We start from the raw sequence: 23696 nt of genomic DNA on the forward strand, positions 1-23696 counted from the left end.
TAAAGTGACACTCATTTTGTTACCTATCCTGAAGTCAAGGCTTGTTCTACTAAGTCACCAATTCTTAAAGTAGTTCTCTCAAATTAGGGCAATTAAGACTCTCACTAAGGGTGCCCACATCTATTGTATTGAAATGTACAGGGGCTTATTGTGGAATATTTGAAGCAAATTACTATATGAATAAAACCAAATTACTACGTGAATAAAGTTTAAAATTTCCACCAACACTCACCTACTATTCACATCGCCCTTTATCTTTGATTTATTTGTAGCAACAAGCATGTCACCACACCCCTTTGTTTTGTTTGGTAACTCTATCATAATTGAAGTTTCTCTCTAAGTCTGAGTGCCAACACAATCACTCACACTAAACAGGCTCTTCTGTCTAAACTGCTGTAACTCACCTGTGCCCAGCTAAACCCTGGTACAACAGTTTTCTACTCAAGTAATATTTATTAAATCTCTGCCACATAAATAAGTTGAAAAGCAACCCTCAACCTGCACCCAGGGATGGACTCTTGCAATGTACTTTTATAAATGAAAACTACACAATTGTTATGAATACATACTTCTATAATTTTAAAAACAACTCACAGTCAGGAAGAGTAAATTCATAGTAAAGGAAAAAAAAAAAAGAATAATTAGAACCAGCAAGACAGTTCAGCAAATAAAGGTGCTTGCTACCAACTAGCCAGATAACATAGTATTCTTGACCTTTGCGTACTTGGTGGGAAGTAAAAACTGGCTTCCACAGGTTGTCCTCTGGTCTCCACGGGTATACTGTGCTATGTGGATATTTGCATATGTACATGTGTCAACAGTACATGTCCAAAAGTACACAAAATTGCACACAAAACAAAAATAATTTTTAAAATTGTAAAGCAGAGGTCAGCTCTGGATGTCCTTCTCCAAGAACCACCCACAGTTTTTGAAAAAAAATGTTTCTCTTTGGGACCTTGGGGCTTACTGATCAGGCAAGGCTGTCTGGCCAGGAAGCTCCCTGGAACTGTGAATCCACGTCCCCAGAAGTGAGATTCCCAGCACATGCCACTGTGTGCAGATGTTTTTGGTAAGTGTTAAGGGTTAAGTTCAAGTTCTCATGCTAACTTAGTAAGCACTTTACCAGCTAAGCTATTGCTGAAGCCTCATTTTCTTCCTTCCTTTCTCTCTCTCTTTCCTTCCTTCCTTCCTTCCTTCCTTCCTTCCTTCCTTCCTTCCTCCCTCCCTCCCTCCCTCCCTCCCTCCCTCCCCCCCCTTCCTCCCTCCCTCCCATCCTTCCTCCCTTTTTGAATCAGTATAAACAATGGTTCTGAAGGCCTTGGAGTGATAAAAACATATATGAAAAATGTAAACGGATAGCTTTACCAATGTATTTTAATTGGACTGTTATTAAAGTCAAAATTCTAAAACTAATTAACCTCTAGTAAACTACTTTGGACAAGTACTGAAGAAGCATGTATAGTATGAACATTAGTAAACTACAAATAAATCAGATATGACAGACCATGGAGGGAAGCCAATCCATCTCTATTTGGATTTTACAAGTTGATCTTGGGACTTAGAATGGAAACATTCTCTTCAACTGTTTGCCAGGAGTTTCTTACCATGTGATGGACCACGACAAAGACACAGGGTTGAGTCTAAGGCGGGTTGTTCCCGTGCTTGTCAGCTACAACATACACCAGTCTGTCCCCCGAGCTCAAGATTACAGCAGGCCAGGATTGTGTCCCCTCATATGGAGAGACATCAGGAACTGTGCAGTGGAGAATAAAAGCAACCCAAGTCTGTGACATCTCCTGATGGACAGACATGTTCATCTTAAAAATTAATTATTTTATTTATTTACATTCCAAATGTTTCCGCTCCTCTTGGTTCCCCCTCCCTGAGTTCTTTATCCCATCTCCCCTCCCCTAGGCATCTGAAAGGGTACCCCCAGGAGGACCTTTCCCTTCTCTGGGGCAAGTCTACAGGATTAGGCACATCCTCTTCCACTGAGGAGTGAATTTTTTAAGTCAGTTTGTTTACTTTTTTACACTTCATATTTTCTACACACCTACCACCGTCCACCTTCCAACTGTTCCACATCCCATACTTCCTCCTCACCCCCTGTCTCCACATGGATGTCTCCACCCCCACCCCACCTGACCTCTAAACTCCCTGGGGCCTCCAGTCACTTGAGGGTTAGGTGCATCATCTCTGAATGGACAGACCTGGAAGTCCTCTACTGTATGTGTGTTGGGGGCCTCATATCAGCTGGTATATGCTGTTTGGTCCAGTGTTTGAGAGAACTCAGGGGTCCAGATTAATTGAGACTGCTGGTGCTCCTACAGGATTGCCCTTCTCCTCAGTTTCTTTCAGCCTTCCCTAATTCAACAACAGGGGTCAGCTGCTTCTGTCCATTGGTTGGGTGCAAATATCTACATCTGACTCTTTCAGCTGCTTGTTGGGTCTTCCTGAGTACGATCATGCTAGGTCCCTTTTTGTGAGTGCTTCCTGAGGTAACTCAGATCCAAAAGGATATGCATGGTATGTACTAATAAGTGGATGCTAGCCAAAAAAAGAAAAACAAAATAAAACAAACAAACAAACAAACAAACAAACAAACAAACCCAAGATACAGTCCACAGAACTCAAAAAGGTCAACAAGCTGAAGGGCCCAAGAGAGGATGCCTCAGTCCCACTTGGGAGGATGAAGAAAACAATCACAAGGGGGGAGGGGGGAGGGAGGAGGGAGTAAACTGGGAGGGAAAGTGGACAGTGGGGGAAGGGAGTATGTGTGGGGGAGCAGGGAACCTGATCTGGTATTGGGTGAGGGAAAAGGACTGAAGCCCTGAGGGCCAGCAGAAAGAATGGAAATAGGCAACCTTAGGAGATAGAAGGTTGGCAGGACCCTCCAGAATGCACCAGAGACCTGGGAGGTGAGAGACTCTCAGGACTCAAAGGGAGGGGTCCTTAGATAAAATGCCCTAGGGAGAGGGAACTTATAGAGCCCACCTCCAGCAGAAAGACAGGGCATCAAATGAGGGAGAGGGGAGCCATCCCACAGTCACAACTCTGACCCATAATTGTTCCTGTCTGAAAGAATTACAGGGATGGAAATGGAAAGGAGCCTGAGGAAAAGAAGATCCAGCGACAGACCCAAAGTGGGACCCAGCTGAGGAGTGCATCTTTAAGGAGAGGATTTCTTTACTGACATATGTTTTTTTGCTCTCTTCACTCTCCTTTAAATTGTACATACTATATAGAACACTTCATAGAGAAGAAAAGTAAAAATTTGAATAACAAACACAGCTTTCTTAACTAAAGTGCTACATAAGTCATGGCCCCTAAGAAACAAGCAGCTCAAAGATTAGTCTATGGGTTTTGCGTGCCAATACATTTTTATTTGTATGTTTGGTTTGGTTTTTATTTTGTTGTTTTGTTTTGTTTTTTGAGACAGGGTTTTTCTGTGTAGTCCTGAATGTCCTAGAACTCACTCTGTAGACCAGGGTGATCTTGAACTCAGAGATCCACCTGCCCAACCCTCACCCCCATACTGCTGGGATTAAAAGCAAGCACCATTACCACCAGGTGTGCCAACATATCTTAAGTTAATGGTGGTTGCATGAAAAGATCTTCATGAGGAATCCTTCTGGTGTGAGTTGTTTGTGGGAAATCCTTCTTGTGTCTGGTTTGGGACAGACATCTAGTCAGAATTTCTTCCTTGTGAACAGAGAAAAACACACCTTCTGATACTTAAAGAAGTGCATTCTCTGATTTGCCTCTTTTGGAAAATTCTCTATTCTACCCCAGAAACCAAACAACGAGAAGAAGACATGAGTGGTTTGGGGAATCTGCTTGGGGAAGATAGGCAGACACCATAGTGAGGCAGATTTGGTTGCAGAGGTAACATAAACCCAAACTGCAAATATGTAACAGATTGTGAAACACAGTGTTATTTCTGTTTTTATGTAACTCAATTAACTGGAGAGGCATTGTTGGTTTTCTATCTGGACTCCACCTCCACAGTTCCTGGCAAAAGCCAGGTGAGCTCCTCCCCATAGTTACTTGGCAACAGCCAGGTAGGCCTGGCCCACTATAAAAGGGGCTGCTTGCCCCTCCTCTTCCTCTTGTCTCTCTTCCTCTCTTGTTTTCTTACTCTCATACTCTTGCCTCTTGTTCCCCCTCTCCCCATTCCTTTCCCTTCCCCCCTCTCTCCACGTGGCCATGGCCAGCCTCTACTTCTCTACTCTCTCCTCTCTGCCTTTCTTTGCCTCTACTACTCTCTTAACTCCCCTCCCCATGCCCTGAATAAAGTCTATTTCATACCATACCGTGATGTGGCTGGTCTCTCACGGGGAAGGGATGCCTTGGCATGGGCCTGCTGAAATATCCCTTTCCCCCACACCTCACCACACCCTATAGAACATATTCTTATATTCCTTTATCTTTTTATGATCACAACATTGGTGCCTTCTGACTCAGATCTAGAAACCCTGCAGGTTTGCATTCCACCTCAGCTATCACAAGAGATCCACCCTTGCTAATCCAGATCTGACAAGCTCCCATTCTCACTGGTCAGAGTGACCATCTGCATGGTCCCAGAGATAGTCTCCTGGCTGAGAATTCCAGGCTGGGCTGCTCTCCTCCCCCTGGTGCTCAGCTCCCTCAGCCTGCTCGAGCTCCACCTGTGCCACTCGGTGTCACCTGGCCATATGTGCATTGTTAGGATATGAAACATGCTCCTTGGGCCCTTCCTTTTTCCTGCCCATCACGGACTCCAAGTCTAGCTGCTGGTAGGAAGTCCTGCACTGCAACAGCACAGACCTACAGGTTGCCCGTTCACCCAGCCCCCAGTCTCTGCCATGTGCGTTACACAGTCAGGCGGGCCCAAACAACCACTCGGTTCCACATTTCCTGCTACCAGACTGTGGAAGCTCACAGACACACACTGGCATATTGATTAGTAAGGAGCCTCTCCAGTTGGTGGGAGGGACCGTATATGCCCAGATGGCGCCTGGCCCGCCTCTTTTGGACTAAGGTGTTGGCTTTCAATGCCCTGGTCCTTATGACCGGTCTCTTGGCTGACCTAAAAGTTAAGGCTTAGACGGTTGGGTGCTTTCGCTTCTCGAAAGCTGTTCATAAACTCCTTGAGCTCTTGCAGCCAGCTGAAAATTCCTGGTACCAGGTTGAATTGCTTTCTGGAAATTCCAGGAATTGCAGCCTCTGATTATTCTCACGATGACCTGAATTTCTAGTTTGGCTGAACACTAACTAACCCGTTACTGTGCTCTTCTCGGGACGCCAGTACAGAAAGTTCAGTAACAGCCCCACCACCCAAGGGGCGCTAAATTGTCTTTAAACACTTATTTTAAGGGATCTTCACACATACTGCCAGCAGTCTGGTAAATGAAGAAAAGGCCCAAGCACTTACCTATCCATGCTCCCACACCCCAGGCCTGTTCTCATGGCCTGCGTGCTCAGTTTGTGTCCCAGGCCTAAATTTGCCTGGACAAACTCATTTTCTGCCACCACGCTATTATGCCACTGCTGCCATCTTTCTTATTTTGGTCCTAGCCAAATATTCCTTTGCTAATACAAAAATATGCTTCTTTCTACCTATACAACCTGTCAAAGTTACCTAAGATTCTCTTTCCTATCCTGTCTTGACTACTACTATTAAATTCTATTCAATTATAACCAATCTATATCATGGTCAGTCCTGTCAGAAGTTTATTAATTATTAAGTTTATGACAGACAGAATTCTCAAAAGCCTCTAACAGTTTCTCCCATTAAGTCTCAGAAGATGTGGACACAACTACAGAATACCCTCTGGACTGTGATATGACAATAACTGAAATACGCAGTGGACAAGACTGGATTCTCCGAGTCAAATGGCTTAATTAAATCAAGGTAAGCCATTTCTCATGTCACACGTATCCATCCCACAGAGAAAAAGCCCTGAGTTTTCTGCACCTGAAAGACTGAAAGACTGACTCTGCCCAAGTTGCCGTTGAGACCATGGAGACCACAGGAACTGTTGGCTAGTGGACTCTGTCATTTTTAAATAATATAGCTGCTCCCACACCCCAGGCGTTCTCATGGCCTATTGTTTATTCCCCGGACTTCTGTCTATGTTGACAGCTAAGACAGAAGCTAGAAAAAGCTTTCACAGATGTAACCTGCTATCTCTTTACCTACACTCAGTTTCCATGAATCGAATGCTTCATATTTCCTCTTCTTGCTATGCCACTGTCCTAATATTATCTGAGTTTCTATAAATTTACCTAACTCTAATAAAACATTCCGCTATACAATCCACCTTTTTAATCTTGTTCCTTCTGCTCCACAAAAGGCTCATCTTAAAGACTGTTCATGTGGTTAATTCATGTTATCTCTTTTATAAACTTATAAGCTACAGGACACCCACTCAGATCTACTTCACATGGGCCAAATAGGCTCCATCCGACAAGTGCATCTGCCTAACTTATTCCAGAGGGTGGGATACCTCTTGATTTCAAATGTACACCTTAATATCTAAAATTTTTCTATCTCCCAAACATACTTAATCTTATTCTCTACCTATAATGTGCTTCAACATCTTGTCAAGTCCAGGCACTTACTACACCCAGGACAGCTCCTGAGAAGCAACCTTCAGACGCTCCCATCTCCTCTCAGACACAGTCACTTCTGGACCTATTCCTTCTGACCTGTCCTCAGATGGCTCCACAGACCCTGGACAGCAAGGAAACAGCCAACTCTCCTAAGACTGGACAAACATCCCCTGTACCCATTCTTCTGGGTTTCCCAGAGACATGTTGCCCCAATGTCAGCATGAAGCAGCCAGATACAACAACCCTATTCCTGATTCGCCATCACCTCTTTCTAATTTTTTTCTAATTCTTATTTATTTATTTTATTTTATTTTTATTAGATATTCTCTTCATTTACATTTCAAATGCTATCCGCTTTCCTAGTTTTCTCTCCAAAAGTCCCCTATACCCTCCCCCTGTCCTGCTCCCCAACTTACCCACTCCTGCTTCCTGGCCCTGGCATTCCCCTGTACTGGGGCATACAATTTTAGCAAGACCAAGGGCTCTGCTACATATGTAACTAGAGACACAGCTGGGAGGCGGGGGTACTGGTTAGTTCATATTGTTCCTCCTATAGTGTTGCTGACTCCTTCAGCTCCTTTGGTACTTTCTCTAGCTCCTTCATTGGGGGCCCTGTGTTCCATCCAATAGATGACTGCAAGCATTCACTTCTGTATTTGCCAGGTACTGGCATAACCTCACAAGAGAGAGCTATATCAGGGTCCTGTCAGCACAATCTTGTTGGCATATGCAATAGTATATGGTTTTGGAGTTGTTTGTGGGATGGATCCCCAGGTAGAGTAGTCTCTGGATGGTCCTTCCTTCCATCTCAGCTCCGAACTTTGTCTCTGTAACTCCTTCCATGGGTGTTTTGTTCCCCATTCTAAGAAGGAACAAAGTATCCACACTTTGGTCTTCTTTCTTCTTGAGTTTCATGTGTTTTACAAATTGTATCTTGGGTATTCCAAGTTTCTGGGCTAATATCTGCTTTTCAGTGAGTGCATATCATGTGTGTTCTTTTGTGATTGGGTTACCTCACTCAGGATGATATCCTCCAGATCCATCCATTTGCCTAAGAATTTCATAAATTAGTTGTTTTTAATTTCTGAGTAGTACTCCATTGTGTAAATGTACCACATTTTCTGTATCCATTCCTCTGTTGAGGGACATTAGGGTTCTTTCCAGCTTCTGGCTATTATAAATAAGGCTGCTATGAACATAGTGGAACATGTGTCCTTATTACAAGTTGGAGAATATTCTGGGTATATGCCCAGGAGAGGTATTGCTGGATGTTCTGGTAGTACTATGTCCAATTTTCTGAGGAACCGCCAGACTGATTTCCAGAGTGGTTGTACAACCTTGCAATCCCACCAGCAATGGAGGAGTGTTCCCCTTTCTCCACATCCTTGCCAGCATCTGCAGTCACCTGAATTTTTGATCTTAGCCTTTCTGACTGGTGGCCAGCTTCTACTTCTCTACTCTTTCCTTCTCTATGCCTTTCTCTGCCTCTGCTACTCTCTTAACTCCCCTCCCCATGTCCTTGTGTAATCAGTTGAATGGAGCAATTTGTATATGACCCTTCTGTTTCTCACTGTGGGATGTAAGGATGGAATAGCTGGACTAGTGAGAATATGAATGCCATGGGTAACTCTGTACCTTTCACTCACTTGTCGGTCCAGTAGGGAGATATAGTTTTTTCTTATGATCAAGGAAGGAATAAAGCACAAATTGATACTCATATGTATTATATAAGGACTTCAACCTAACCAGCCTTAAAGGATAGTTAATGATAACTTGTAGCAGTTAATAATAAAAGCATATCTGTTGTAGCTCACCTGGAACTCTATTAACTGAAAAGTCAGTCTGTCTATGTCTTGTTTTTAATGTTGAAAGTTTGCTTTTTGCATGAATTATTTGAAAGTAGTCTATACATGAAGTACATGAAGTAGTCTGAGCACAGCCAACTTAGCATACATGAACCCCGTCCCACATATTGTATATATATTTTGAGACAAAATTTTCATGTAGCCCAGGCTAGCCTCAAGCTTAATATATAGCTCAGAATGGTTCCCCTGCCTCCACTTCCATGGCCAGTTCACATAGACAATATTTTAAATAATTCATGAAAGCAGGAAACTTTTATAGAACAGATTTTTTTTACTTGTGATTTTATGTCAGAACTCAAAAAAAAATCAGTATTGGGAGGATTTGGAAGTTTGGATTTGTAGATTAGGAATGAACACTTGTGTTGGACAAATGGCAAACAAAGAAAGAGAGTAGTTTGAGACATCCCCAGAAAGACAGGCAAAGCATACTGGGAACTTCCTGTCAGTCAGAGTAGAGAAGGAACAGCCCAGAGTTGTTAGCTCTACTGACAGACCTGACTGAATCATGCATTGTTCTTGCCAAGCAAGCTGCACTGTAAACAGTGGCCATCTCTATAGTTCACCATCTTTATAACACTTTGGTTAAAGACTCTAACAGGGAGCTGACAGCAGATATGCACTTTAAGGAAACTGGGGACTTGTTTTCCTTTAACAAAAAGGCTAGGATACCCAGGGCTTGAGCAATCATCTTTGACTCCCTAAACAAAGCTGGTTCATGTCAGGACACAGTTTCAGTTTCTATTTCCCAGATCCCTGGAAAACACAAGAAAGGGAGGAGAAAGGGCTTTTCTGCTGGGGGGAAGTCCAGTCGTCGCCTTTGGCTCGAATTCACAGCCTGAGTTCAGGTTGTATAATGACTGCTATTTTCTCCTGCTGCATCTGAGGGAGCATTTCCTCTGAAATGTGTGGAGGGAAAGGAGGAGGCCACACTGCTGATTTAGACTGCAGTCTAAATCCAAGAGGGCAGGGGACCCAGAAAACGCAATGACAATCATTGATTAGTAGTGTTCCCTGGTGAGTACTACAGACAGACTTGTGTGCCAAGTGTGATTCTGTTTTCTCCTTTTTTTTTTTTTTTTTTTTGCATCGGTGATGGAACACACTGTAGGAAAGAAAAAAAGTCTCAATCTGCAAGATGTGGCGGGGTGATAACTGCAGAAAGTTCGGGGGGATCTGGGAAATTCCTCAGCTCAGCTGAGGTCACAAATTCTGTTATTTTGTTCAAGCCCTCAACGACTGACTGAGTCATCAAGCAAGGAGCATGGTTTCGATTTCAGTTCCTTTTATCTCAATTTGTGTTTGGGCGGCTGTTACTTTGCCACTTCTAACAGTGGCTGCTCCAAGGAGCCTGGAGCAGTAGGAAGCTCAGGGAAAGAACTAAGTTGGCTGAGGACTGTCCCTGTTACAGAGCCAGTGCCTGGGTGAGTAACCACATGTGTTTCTCTCAACAGACGCTGCCGGCGAAATTGCCAGGACATCTCCATTCTGGGGTGGCAGACTCACCCTGGTGGGCAAGCCAGTGCAAGCTGCAGACCTCACAGGGTCTTGTGGCCATTTGCAGAGCGCCACCTGGCGGGCCAAGCGTGCATGTACTGCTTTTCTTGGGTCTTCATTCAATAACCCCTCTGGCTTGGGAGACAATGACCAAGGCCCATCCTTGGTGGTGAGAGCCTGGTACCCAGGAGCCAAACTCAGTAGTACTGCAGCCTCTTGTAGGGTAGCTTCCCCCAGTTTGCTTCCTTGTGTCCGCAATGTTTTCTTGATAGCAGACATCTGTCCTCAAAGGTGTCACTAAGAGGCTTCATTTTATCTTATTTTGCTGGAGTCAGTCCCTGTTTTATTTATCTGAATTCAACCTCCAATGTCCCTACCTCGCTCTATACTTACTTTATTCTAAGGCGTGTGTGGGCGCACGGGCACGTGTGTGTGTGTGTGTGTGTGTGTGTGTGTGTGTGTGTGTGTTCATTTTCTGCTTCGTTTTCTCTCCCATTTGAACAGAGGCTCACCAAGGTAGGAAATTGCACTCATTTAGTTTATTCTTTGATAACAGCCACCTAAGGCAGTGCCCAACACACACCCGGCAAACTTCTCATACTGAAACAGACTTCAAATTCTCTCAGAATGCCAGGAAACCTTTCTACCCACTTTGCAACTTTGCCACGTGCGTTTTTGCCTCACCCGCTGCAAAACCCGAGTGCTCTCAGTCTCAGACATCAGTGTTGTTGGCTTTCTCATGTTATTTTTTAAGAAGCCGGAGAATACTTTTCATAGTTCAAAGAAGAATCGTGATATATTCTATGAGAAATACTGTAACAGGTTTGGGAAGGCTGAGTTCATTTCCCACTTTAGAAACATACAGAACTTGAGATACGTGTTGCGCAAACAAAAACCGACATGTGTCTGCCTTGGGTGATGACAACAGACGATTTTAAGATCCCATATTTCAGTGAGCGACTGTTCTGGGTTACAGGGTTCTGCAGCTTCCGAGTGGACCATGGAGGCACCCATTTGTCTGGTGGAAAATTGGAAAAATCAGCTGACAGTAAATCTGGAAGCCATAAGGATTCTTGAGCAGATAGCACAGCCTCTGGTGGTGGTGGCCATTGTTGGTTTATATCGTACAGGGAAGTCCTACCTCATGAATCGTCTTGCAGGACGGAACCATGGTGAGTGTCCTTGGGGTGTATAGGGATAATTTCCTTGGACTAATGTAGAGCTGAGCACACTTTTCTAGGGTGATCTCGTGGAAAAGTCTGATCCCTCTTGCTGTGGTCATAAAAAGATAAAGAATATAAGAATACGTTCTGGTGGGGTGTGGGGGAAGGTGGGGGACTCTGTGGGCCCATGCCGAGGCATCCCTTCTCCCTGAGAGACCAGCCACACAACAGTATAGTGTAGAATACAGTTTATTCGGGGCATGGGAAGGGGAGTTAAGAGGGTAGTAGAGGCAGAGAAAGGTAGAGAGGAGAGAGGAGAGAAGTAGAGGCTGGCCATGGTCACATGGAGAGAGGGGAGAAGGGAATGGGAAGAAAGGGGGAGTAAGGGGACAAGAGGCAAGAGAAAGGAGAGAGAGAGAGAGAGAGAGAGAGAGAGAGAGAGAGAGAGAGAGAGAGAGAGACCAAGCAGTCCCTTTTATAGGGCCAGGCCTACCTGGCTGTTACCAGGTAGCCATGGGGAGGAGCAGACCTGGCTGTTGCTAGGTATATGTGGGGGTGGACTCCAGACAGAATACCAGCACCTCTCACAAGTGAAAATTCCCCTTCTTGTCATAAAATTTATAATTTCTTAACCCATGGGGGAAAATTAAGTTTTTCTGAGTATTAATAGTTTCCCAACTTCATCAAAAGACTTGCCTCAGCTTTCCTTTTGATCTCCGCTATTCTGGCCTGATCAGCAGCTGAACCAAAAGCATCCATTCTCCCTTCTGTACCTTTGCCCAAGCCACAAGCACATTTCAAGTATGACTATTGTTCCACCTGTTCTATTGAAAAATAGATAGGCTGAAGGATGTGTAATATGGTCCTTATATATCCTACATCCAAACTGGACTATCATCCTGTCAGGGTGTGGGGTGAGGATGTGGGGAGGGTGTTGTTTGTATTTCCTGTCAAACCTTTTTAAAGCTTTATTTTGCTCTATTGTGTTACATATGGCCATTTTCATGCATGGATATAATACATTTGAGCTGCTCTCCCCTCCCAAGCTTCATCCCCATAATCTTTCTTTTTCTCATTTCTTATCTCTCCTCCTGGTCCCTACCATTCCTCAGAGGAAGGGGCATCAAAAAATGAATAAATCTAATGTGCCCATGAGGGACCTGGCAGGAGATAGGAGCCCACTACACCAGCCAGCTGTCCATCATCATGCCAAATGCATGAGCGAAAACATTGGTGATGACACACGTTTGTTTTGATTGGCAGTGCTTGGAGGATTCAAGTCCTCCATAACTGGCCCCAGTGCTTATGGACCTGGTGGGAAAGGCAGCACAGATGAGCAGGAAGCCTATGGCAGAGCTGTGCTGCTCTGTTAATTTCCAGTCAGGCATTAAGAAAGCAACAGTAACGACACCAACAATATCAAAGAGACACAGCCTTCTCCAGTGTTCTTCAAAGGCATACCTGAAGACCTCCACTTGGCCTTGCCTCTTAAAAGTTTCCACAAGGAGTCCCTTCATCATTGTGTGGAGCAAGCCTTGAATTCATCAGCCTTTGGTTGATATTCTAGATCTAAACTCTAGCACCCAGTCATGGAGTAATGGGAGGGCATGATGGTTCAGTTCACAGTGGCATTGTAGGGCAAAGGGAACCAGCATGTGTGAGCAAATGTCTAGGGAGAGGCAGCAGGAATGACCAGGTAGGAACTAAGCTCCTTGTTTGAAAGAAGCAGGTAAGGAGTGAGTGCCGACATGTGGCAAGAGAAACATTGGCTGGAACTACATGAAGGGAACTGTGACCAGATGTGCAGCACTAGGCCCTGGGCACGCTAAAGCTCACCAGGGTCAAAGCCGAGGGAACTCAGGCCACTTATGTGACCATTTGCTGCTGTTCCTCAATTGCTGAACCCCATGTCTTTGAACATCTTTGAACTCAGATCAAAAACTCCAACTAATAAATAGAGTCTAAACTAATTCTATAACACAGTCTACTTTGAGGAGTTGCAAGAATGAGGCAAGAAATCTTTACCAAGTGTTTCTTGAAAGCATCTGTTATATACAAACTAAACTGATTGTCCTTGCTGAAATGAATGACAGCAACCCCTTTCCTTGACACAGTGTCAATACTCTACTAGCCCTGGTCTTCCTGCTGTGACCCTTTTCTGTTTTCCTCTCACCTTTAGGCTTCTCCTTGGGCTCCACAGTGCAATCCGAAACCAAGGGTATCTGGATGTGGTGTGTGCCCCATCCCACCAAGCCAACACACACCCTGGTCCTTTTGGACACTGAAGGCCTTGGTGATGTAGAAAAGGTGAGGTACTGTCTTCGCTAATACAATGACATCTTGCTCTAAATTCTCAGATTAACCCCCCCCCCATGTGCCTTTCTATGCCTTTTTGTTGTTGTTTATAATCTTGACTGTCTTCCTAGCACAATTGACATTATGGTTGTATTTATCTGTTGACAAGTTTATTTGCTATTATTACAAAAAGTTATTTTTCAGAAGGCAACTATGTTGAATTTGCTAGCCACAAAACATGCCTCTGCATTTTGTCAGAGGTACAGGAAGAGTTACATTTAATGAAATAGGGTTTGTGTCTATAATTGAGATAAATTTATAAAGGTATAACTGCCCGTTTTTTTTTTTTTTCATTGCCTACTGTATTCTAGGCACTTAGGAAATGTTTTATACACAATGAATATCTTGTCTTTTTATCAGTCATTTCTCAGAACTAAACTCAGGGCTTTGTGCATCTACCACTAAGCTATAGCCTAACAACTAATCTATAGTTAATTTAATTGCTAGAGGAGCAAATGGCATGAGATGGATCAGTGTAAGTATTAGGAATGAGGGCTGAATGTAGCAGTATCTTCCAATTTTGTTATTTCTCTCAGATTCACTGATAGTGTAGCTGAAAGAATAAACAATGGGATGATTGGATGAATGAATGGAAGAATGGATGGATGAATGAATGAATGACCATGAGACTCTTTATTTGCTTGCCCTTCCCTATGTACTCTCCAGGGTGACCCTAAGAATGACTCGTGGATCTTCGCCCTGGCTGTGCTTCTGAGCAGCACCTTTGTCTACAACAGCATGAGCACCATCAACCAGCAGGCCCTGGAGCAGCTGCAGTATCCTTCCAGGGACCAAATTGCCGTGTTTCATTGAGTGTAGGAAGAAGGCAACTTACTGCCCGTTGTTTGGTCTAAGTCAGTAAGTCTTGAATTACAGTAGGCTCAGACAAAGGGACTATTCTTAATAATTGAGACTACATGAGACCTGGAAGATATTTTGTTTCATATCCTTAGCTATAATCACAGTTTTGTGACTGAATTAACACAGCTAATCCGGGCAAAATCGAGCCCCAGAGAGGACAAAGTGAAGGACTCCAGTGAGTTTGTAGGTTTCTTCCCAGACTTTATCTGGGCTGTTCGAGATTTTGCTCTGGAGCTGAAGTTAAATGGTCGGCCCATCACAGAAGATGAGTACCTGGAGAATGCCCTGAAGCTGATCCAAGGTACCAGTGGGAGAGGGAAGTTAGAATCAGCTAAGCCTTGCTCCTTGCTTGACATCTCTTGCTTGAGATAGCATTGAAACTCTCGTTAATCGTGATGACAATTGACAAGTGGCCATGATTTGAACAGTCATTGTTACCTGCCAGTGTCCCCAGGCTATTTAAACCTACTTTACCTGAGAACATGTCATGACAAATGATTTTAAACCCATTAATATCACAAGAAATCAAAATAAAACCAAATAGGGGAGGATTACAATCAATGTGATCAATTCCTAAGCCTTATGTACTTGTAACCTATTAATTTAGACATCCTTTCAAGACAATGGTTCATCAAACAAATAAGTAAGAAAACCTAAAATCATGAGAAAATCTATTGAGCTAATTTTAAAAGCATTCCTTACTCAGAATGTCTTACTAGCTCAAATAGTTATATAGTTACACTTTTCAGTGGACGTAGGTATACAAATCACTTACCTCTCGGTGGACGGGGGTTGGGGGAGAGATACATGCTACTATTATTGAGAAATATTTCATTTTTTACCAAAATTTCACCCTCCAGCCTTATGCAATGTGCTAGCATGTTAATATTACAAATTTAAATTATGTTTGGTAGGACAGATATTTGTACCTAGAATCAATATTTGTCATTTATTCATTCATCTGAACTGTTAATCTATGTCACAGAGTCTCTGTGCAAATTTCGTAAATTCCATATAACGACTAAGCACTGAGGTCTCCCAATGCCCCGGGTACTTTAAAACTCTTGGTGCAGCCAGTCAGAGGAAGGGAGACTTGCAAGCATTACAACTACAGCCTTACAAACATTCTTGGAAAGTTGTCAATCCCCTTATCTTCCAGCTGTATCTTCAATCAGCTTTTTTTTTTTTTTTTTTTCTTTTCAGGAGACAATCTCAAAGTCCAACAGTCCAACATGACCAGAGAATGTATCAGATATTTTTTTCCGGTACGGAAGTGCTTTGTCTTTGACAGGCCCACAAGCGACAAACGTTTATTGCTCCAAATTGAAAATGTTCCAGAAAACCAACTGGAACGGAATTTCCAGGTTGAATCAGAAAAATTCTGTTCCTACATCTTCACCAACGGCAAGACCAAGACTCTGAGAGGGGGAGTCATTGTCACAGGAAATCGTGAGTTTCTCTTGTCCCAAGCATGTCTCTGTGGTTTAGAACATGTGAAGCAGCTGCGATTCTTCTGTGGTCTTGAACATTTCTGTTTGCTCATGTAAAGGAATATGGAGAGATAAATGTGCATATCACACATGCATGTTCCATACTGGAACTTTCTGTACATGAGAAGTCTAGCACATCTCACACAACTAACACTATGAGATGACAGACAGAAATCTGCCAGGTGACGTGGGGTTCCTGGAAGAGGGTCTCAGTTTGATTATATGGATTATGACACCAGTTAGAACACAGCCGGCCAAGAGACCCATGCAGTTGGAGAAATCAATTTCAACATACTAAACCTGATAGACACACTGCCTATGTAACTTTGCTTTGCCCCTGAAATGTGTCCATAATGTTATTCCATGTTCTCTATTCTGTCTTCAAATTTCTGATGGTGATTTTTATTGCTTGGACTTGACTTTTCACTTGGAATTTGGTTTCACAAAAAGTGAAATGTACTTTCTCTTTCAAACCAACTTTTATTAGATTTATATGGAAGAATTCCCTTTCCAAGAAACCTTGAAACCTCATATTTATAATCACTGATTATTTTTGATGAATTAAATTTAAGAACTACAAAGGAAAGAAGTTGATTTTATTAAGTAGATACTGATTCCAAGAGTGCATGAAATGAGAACAGAAGATATGGGAGATGTAAGAGAGGACAAAAACATCAAGATAAATAGAATTTTAATGCTTTAAATAATGCTAGGCTTAAAGCTAATAGCAACAATTAGTGAGAACGATTATTTTATTTCATTTCATTTCATTTTATTTTATTTGTTTTGTTTTGTTTTGTTTTGTTTTGTTTTCTAGACAGGCTTTCTCTGTGTAGCCCTGGCTCTTCTGGAATTCATTCTATAGACTAGGCTGGCCTTGGAAACTTTCCATATTTTAACGATGTTTTTCTCAGGGCTGGGGACTTTGGTGCAGACCTATGTGAATGCCATCAACAGTGGGACTGTGCCTTGTCTGGAGAACGCAGTGACAACCCTGGCCCAGCGTGAGAACTCCATAGCTGTGCAGAAGGCAGCTGACCACTACAGTGAGCAGATGGCCCAGCGAATGAGGCTCCCCACAGACACGCTCCAGGAGCTGCTGACTGTGCATGCAGCCTGTGAGAAGGAAGCCATTGCTGTCTTCATGGAGCACTCCTTCAAGGATGATGAGCAGGAGTTCCAGAAGAAGCTGGTGGTAAAACAACTTAGCCTTTGTCTTTCCTGCTCCATGCACTTTTGATAGGGCCCCTAGAATGTACCTTTCTTATTTCAAGATCTGCATCATTCTCATTAGAATTTTTATGGGTAACAATGACTCATTGGGCTCGAATTATGCTCTTTCTTAAAACAATAGAGTTTTATTTACCTTTATTGCTACAAAACAAGCTACCATGTGCTAAGTGCCTTGAAACAATATGCAGTTTAATAGTTCAAAGTTCACAGTAGAGGTGAAGCAAGGGTATGTGAGTTTCTGCTCAATGTACTACAGACAAACAAACAAAAAGTTTTGTCAGATGGATTTAATTCTGATCAGTAGGTCCAGGGGAAGCCCTGCCCACTTACCAGCAAACACGGAAGCACTGGGCTGGGCTCTTTTCTTGTTTCTAATGTTCTGATTTTTCTTTCTGCCAGAGCCAGATGAAACTAATATTTCGAAGAGTGACACTAGGTCACCTTGTGCCATATAATAATAGAATTACTGTCATTATATATCATTAGTACCAGCATAGGATTACTATCCATTATGTTCATTAGCAGAGGTTGATAAGAGCATTTTCACCAAGAAACAACTCTCAGGGGACAACCATGACCCACCTGACCAAAGGTAGCTTCCCTGAGAGGAGCTTGTCTTCTATTCATCTGAGTTTGAGTCCTGGAGGACAAAAATCTCTTAGTTCATATTGAGGAGATTAATCAAGATGATCAGTTACGAACACACACACACACACACACACACACACACACTTACAGAAACAAAACATACCTATTCCAGCATCCTGACACCGAAATCATTATTGAGACAATGCGAAAGGGTTCAAAATCCTGATAAGAGTACACTCACCTGTGAAGAATTGGTTGTCAGTCACATCTACCTCTGTTCTCAGAGGAAAATATCACACCCAAAAGCAAAATTACCCCTGTATTATTCACCACTGAAATCTGAGGTTCTGAGTAAACTAAATTTGTGTCTTCCAATTCGATTTCACAGCTGCTGCGTATGAGCCCCAGGAAGTTAACAGACTTCCGGAAGTCACTCAGAATTGACCCAACTGGGGCTAAAACAAATGTCCTGGTCCTCTCGATCCTCCTCCTGTATCCCTCGAGCTGTGGCTGTCACACTGGGATCATCCAGGATGGTGACTGTGGCACTTTCCTTCTAAGAGATTGTTCTGTGTCCCCCTTCTCACCTGGCAGGTCACCATAGAGGAAAGGAAGGAAGAGTTCATACGACAGAACGAAGCAGCATCTATTCGTCACTGCCAGGCTGAACTGGAGAGGCTTTCAGAGTCCCTGAGGAAGAGCATCTCCTGTGGAGCTTTCTCTGTTCCTGGGGGTCACAGCCTCTACTTAGAAGCCAGGAAGAAGATTGAGCTGGGCTACCAGCAAGTGCTGAGGAAGGGAGTGAAGGTGGGGAACAACAGAGACAATGGCTTACAGAGCTCAGCTGAGTGCTGGCTGCTGGGCACTGGTAGACCTAACCGAGGTGAAGATGAGTTCGTGGTAGCAGACACTGAGCATTCAGATCTGGCCTGAGGGTTCATTTCGGGTGACTTGGCTGGAATACCTGTTTTTACTTCTCAAGATAAACAAACCAGCAGAGTTTTCCACTCTCACGCACTGGACAAATGCAATGCATCAGTTGCCTTACTTGGTGTTATGGCCACACAGCCACTCACTGGCAGATTTGTAAGGTCAGCCAATAGAATCTCAGAATTCCGTCTTTTAAGGCATCTATGCTGTTGCACATCACGACTGCAACCGGTTTCCATTTCATGAAGAGATCTATAAAGGTTCCTTTGTTTTCCTCAAACTCAACCAAAACTTTTGAGGCTTTGATAATAGGCATGGTCACAAGAGTGAGGTGATACCTCCTTGGGGCTTTGATTTGTTATTTCACAAAGGATTAGTAATGCCAAGTACAAATATCTGCCGGCCATTTGAATTCCTTATTTTAAGAATTATCTCTTCAGGGCAGTTTTTTAAGCATGCTAGTGTTCCCTGTTGTGTCGTGAACATTCTTCATCTTCTTTACATTTTAACTCCTTATCACTGTGCAGCTTGAGACATCTTCTCTCATTCTGTATATTCCCTTACATCTTATCGACTCCTCCCTTTGCTGGGCAGAAAGCTTACAATTGCCTGTCCTCTCACCTCTCTATGTATCTGTGCTTCTGCTGTTAAATCTAAAACACCATCACAAAGCCAATGCCACCTGGCTTTTCTCCTACTTTTAAGAGTTTTAAAGTATTGGCCGTCTGAGATACAAAGTAACATGTCTGTAGCTGTTATCTTAGCTATAAAGTGGGGGATACCCATGAAGGTAGGAGACAAAATATATCCAAGCATGGTAAACAGTGGAGACTCTATGTCATTGGAACAGCATGTGACTGTGGTGGGAGATGTAACCTGAGGCAGTTCGTAGACAGCATCTCTGGGAAGGTAGGCTGTGAAGCTAGCAAGGAGACTGAGGCAGAGAGTTTCCTTATCCAGGAAGAGCTTGAATTTTTGGTTATGACTATGGAATTATACATTGTAGGACAGGACTCAAAAGATTAGATGTTTTATTGATCAATCAATATCTCAGCAGAAGACTATATCTTTACTACCTTAATTATGTTTTCTCGTTTTGGATCCCCAGGCAAAAGAGGTTCTCAAGAGTTTCCTACAGTCACAGGCTATTATGGAGGACTCTATCTTGCAGTCAGACAAAGCTCTTACAGATGGAGAGAGAGCCATAGCAGGTAGGGTAAAGGGTTCAAGTATTGGGCTTTACTTTCTGCAAAGACCTCTGACTGATGCTCAGGGAGGTCCTTGTGGAGCAAGGAGTTTCTTCCTGATAGAGGTCATGACCTCTCCTCAATGTGGAAATAATAATGGATTTGGTGTTGTGTTGTATGTCCATTCAGTTAGTACCTTTCTATCATGTTAAGGACCACAATGATGCTGGCCCGGCTAATGGGAGTACTCAGAGGTTCCTCTACAAGCCCTGGCTACATTCTGACTGTGATTTCTTCCCTCTCTCAAACATCTGTGGAACAGCTGAGCGGACAAAGAAGGAAGTGGCTGAGAAGGAACTAGAGCTGCTGAGGCAGAGACAGAAGGAGCAAGAGCAAGTGATGGAGGCTCAGGAGAGAAGCTTCCGAGAAAACATTGCTAAACTTCAGGAGAAGATGGAGAGCGAAAAGGAGATGCTGCTGAGGGAGCAGGAGAAGATGCTGGAGCACAAGCTGAAGGTGAGTGTAGATGGGCTTGGCAGAGCCAGATGCTGGTGCTCTGACTCCCCAGGATGGGAAGTGTTAATCTTGAGCCTGTAACTTCAACTTGCAAAGGTTTTTATCAAAGTCCACTTGGGTCTTACTGAAGCCTGTGAGAACACAAGATCCCAGCATCAGTGGGGGTTTAGACTTTGGAGATAGTGTCCCCCAGGGTTCTGAACTGCTGTGTGGTGAGTTTCTTGGAAGGTCTTCTTGAGGTCCACGTGACCCTTCCCACTAGACTTTAGGATTCTAGGCTTAACCTTCAAAAAGACATGAGGTAGGCCCCATCTTGTGTGAATCTATCAGATTTATCCCAGTATAAAGCAAGAGGATGATGGATTTGGGAGAGGGCTAAGTCAGTAATGTTCTCATTGTATACACACAGGAGCTAATTAGGATTTTCAGAGCCCAGGTAAAACTCTGGAGGAAAGTGACATGTGCCAGCGACACTGGCACATTTTGGGAAGAGACAGGAGGACCCTGGGGCCTTTCTAGTCAGCCGGCCGGCCTAGTAGAATCAGCTCTTGGATTGAGGAGAGAGGTTGTCTTCAAAATGAGACTGTGGAGTTGACACAGTTGTTCAAATCCCTTACTATTCTTACAGAGGACCTGAGCTTAGTCCCCATCAAGCACATGGCAATGTACGTTATCCAAATGTAGAATTCCAGGAGCTCTGATATCTTTCTTTCATACCTTTGGGCAGCAACACATGCACATATTACTCACTCATGCAAGCCAAGTACTCAAAAGTGTAAAATAAAAAAAATATATTTTATAAAAAATAAGGTAGAGGCAGTTGAAGAAGATATAAAAAAATCAACCGCTAGCCTCCATGGACATGTACAAACACATGCATGTGCTCCCTTTTACACACGTGCTCACACATGCACAAAGACAGGGTAATTCACTTAATGAAAAAATAAAATCATACAATAAAATAAAGAATGATGCAATTTCAAAAATTGATCTATTTATGCCCATATCTTCTCCATTCACTGGATCCCATGCTGAAGTTTAATAACCAGTATTCTCTATACAAGGTCAGCTCTCCCATTATCTGTTAAATATTCAAAGAGATACCTCCTCATTGGAACTCAGAGTCAATCTTTGTTCATCTGCTTTCTGCAATCTCCCCCACAGGGCATTGTTTTTCTATATTAAAACATTCACTCTGTATGAGGAGGTGCTGAGGGATTCCCCTATATCTTTGTATAAAGCATGGGTATTTCTACTGATATGTGCAAATGTCTTGAAATATCAAAAACCCTTCTGAGGTTGTAGACAAGTAAATAATGGTACTTAAGATAGAGTTATAAAATACAAATTTCTACCTGCAAACAACAGCAGCTTTTTTCTTTGACAGGTCCAAGAAGAACTGCTTATTGAAGGATTCAGAGAGAAATCTGATATGTTAAAGAATGAAATAAGTCACCTGAGAGAAGAGATGGAAAGAACAAGAAGGAAACCCTCACTGTTTGGTCAAATCCTTGACACCATTGGCAATGCGTTCATTATGATTTTACCAGGAGCTGGTAAACTATTTGGTGTGGGGCTGAAATTCCTCGGCTCACTAAGTAGTTAGTCTAAAGAGTTTCTGGGAAGGAATTTATAAAATCCAGGCTTCTGTTATTTTGATACCAAACTTTTTGCTGTGATTTTTAAGTACACATTCTAGTTTAATAACCACGGTTACAAAGAAAGTAAGAACTTCCATTAATAGCTAAATTGTCAGATACTGCTTCCTCGGAGTCTAATTCTGTGTCAGTTCATTACCTATTATATTTAAGGTTAAAGATACAAACCAATGATTGAAGAATATAAGGGTCTGGCGTCCATAAATCCTGTCAAATTTCAGTGATGTTATCTAAATAATAAAGAGGGAGGCCAGTCAGAATATAGTGAAATTATTTCTAGAAAAGATGTAAGTAAATCAAACAGAAACATGGCCAAATGAAGACACATTGGCATATGTATCCCAGTTGTACACTACAGATAAATTGTTAAAAAGAGCTCTTGTTAAAACGCACAAGTGGGTTTTCATAAGAGAATGTATGAGGAAAATGTTTGATTGATAATAAAAGGCATGCAGATTAAAATAATGAAGCATTTGTGTCTCTCTTCTTACTTGCAAAAGAATTTGGTTTTGGCAGAATCCTGGAGCACAAGGGGTTAATTGAAATGGCAAGGAACTACCATTTTCTAGGGAGACAATGAGAAACCTGTCCTTTCTTTCTGCAGCCCATGGAACTTGTTCTCAGAAGGGATGTGGAAGGTCTTGGAGCCTTGGGATAGGCAAGCTCTAGAGAGCTGTAAGAGCGCTTACTGCACATTTGGTTTGGGGGACCAGAAGGTTGAGAGAAACACAGTTCAGCATGGCCCATGAGGTCTCAGAGAAACACAAGGACTTCACTGGGAAATTGGCTACAAGTCATTTTGGCTCCATTCTGGCCACAAGCCTAGCTTCGAGTGGCCAGTGACCTGTATACACTTGGGGTGTGCGTTTCCTTGGTGGAGGAAATTTCAAGACACTGCAAAGCATTCAGACTTTGCAATGGCTGAAGCTGAGTGCTTTTATTAAGATCTAGAGTGGGAGAAGATTTTATTGTTCTTTGTTTGTTTACTTTCCAATAGTTTTTTTTATTTTTTCATAGTTTTTAAAATTCACATTACATTTTGTGATAGCTATTCCTAGAATGAACTACAATCCAGAAAACAAACCTTTCATTGAATTGGAAGCTCAGATTTCCCCCTGGTCGTTTTGGGCTTTTAGCCTTTAAACCAACAGGCCAAGAAAGGAATAACAGTGTTAGGAGTGGTGACAGAGCCAGATTATCATAGGGAAATTGGATTGCCTCTCTACAATGGAGGTAAGAAGGATTATGTCTGGAGTAGAGGAGATCCTTTAGGGTGTCTCTTAGTACTACCATATCCTGTGGTTAAAGTCAATGGGAAACTACAACAGCTTAATCCAAGCAGGATGACAAAGGGCACAGACACATCAGGAATGAAGGTATGGGAATCTCGAGGCAAAGAGCCAAGACCTGCTGAGGTGCTTGTAGAGGGTTGTTGAAGTACAAAAAGGGCAGTGGGGGAAGGTAGTTATAAACACTACCTAAGGCCACATGACCAGGTGCAAAACTGAGGATTTATATGGAATGAATGATTCTGTTTTATTTTGTTAAGAACACATTTGTATAGATGTTTGTGTTTTCTTTCAATTTCTTTAAAATCAATTAAGAGAGTATCAATTGGTATTTAAGTTCCCAAGGGACATTGACCTAAATTTACAATGTGATTGTACTAGGGATAGTTATAACATGTTAGGCGTATTTATGACCTGGTTATTGTTTCATTTGGACATGAGATATAATTTGTGTCAAGTTGACAAGGCATGGA

General features: G+C 42.7%; 1 protein-coding gene and 1 long non-coding RNA gene across 7 annotated transcripts; one reads left to right on the forward strand and one right to left on the reverse strand.

Annotated features, from left to right (window-relative positions):
- Window positions 1-9205: 9205 nt before the first annotated feature.
- Window positions 9206-22403, forward strand: Gbp3 (guanylate binding protein 3). Of its 6 annotated transcripts, none has more exons than XM_006501719.2 (12): window positions 9206-9473; window positions 9686-10048; window positions 10930-11125; window positions 13296-13423; window positions 14138-14247; window positions 14437-14633; window positions 15536-15781; window positions 16737-17017; window positions 18238-18450; window positions 19682-19784; window positions 20083-20276; window positions 21664-22403. In XM_006501719.2, the coding sequence occupies exons 2-12, from the start codon at window positions 9893-9895 to the stop codon at window positions 21880-21882; spliced, it is 2043 nt and encodes a 680-aa protein (XP_006501782.1). In that variant the 5' UTR covers window positions 9206-9473; window positions 9686-9892; the 3' UTR covers window positions 21883-22403. The 6 variants fall into 6 exon arrangements, with proteins under 6 accessions (XP_006501782.1, XP_006501787.1, NP_001342332.1 ...); XM_006501724.2 differs by having other exon boundaries at window positions 9911-9966; NM_001355403.2 differs by having other exon boundaries at window positions 9234-9473; window positions 9686-9880.
- Gm40158 lies at window positions 15503-18317 on the reverse strand. Its single transcript, XR_867676.3, has 3 exons — window positions 17885-18317; window positions 17638-17695; window positions 15503-15863 (listed from the first exon to the last, which is right to left on the reverse strand). It is a non-coding gene; the product is annotated as a predicted gene, 40158 (long non-coding RNA).
- Window positions 22404-23696: the final 1293 nt, after the last annotated feature.

The sequence above is a fragment of the Mus musculus genome, chromosome 3 (assembly GCF_000001635.26).
Source record: "Mus musculus strain C57BL/6J chromosome 3, GRCm38.p6 C57BL/6J".
In the NCBI taxonomy this organism is placed as follows: domain Eukaryota; kingdom Metazoa; phylum Chordata; class Mammalia; order Rodentia; family Muridae; genus Mus; species Mus musculus.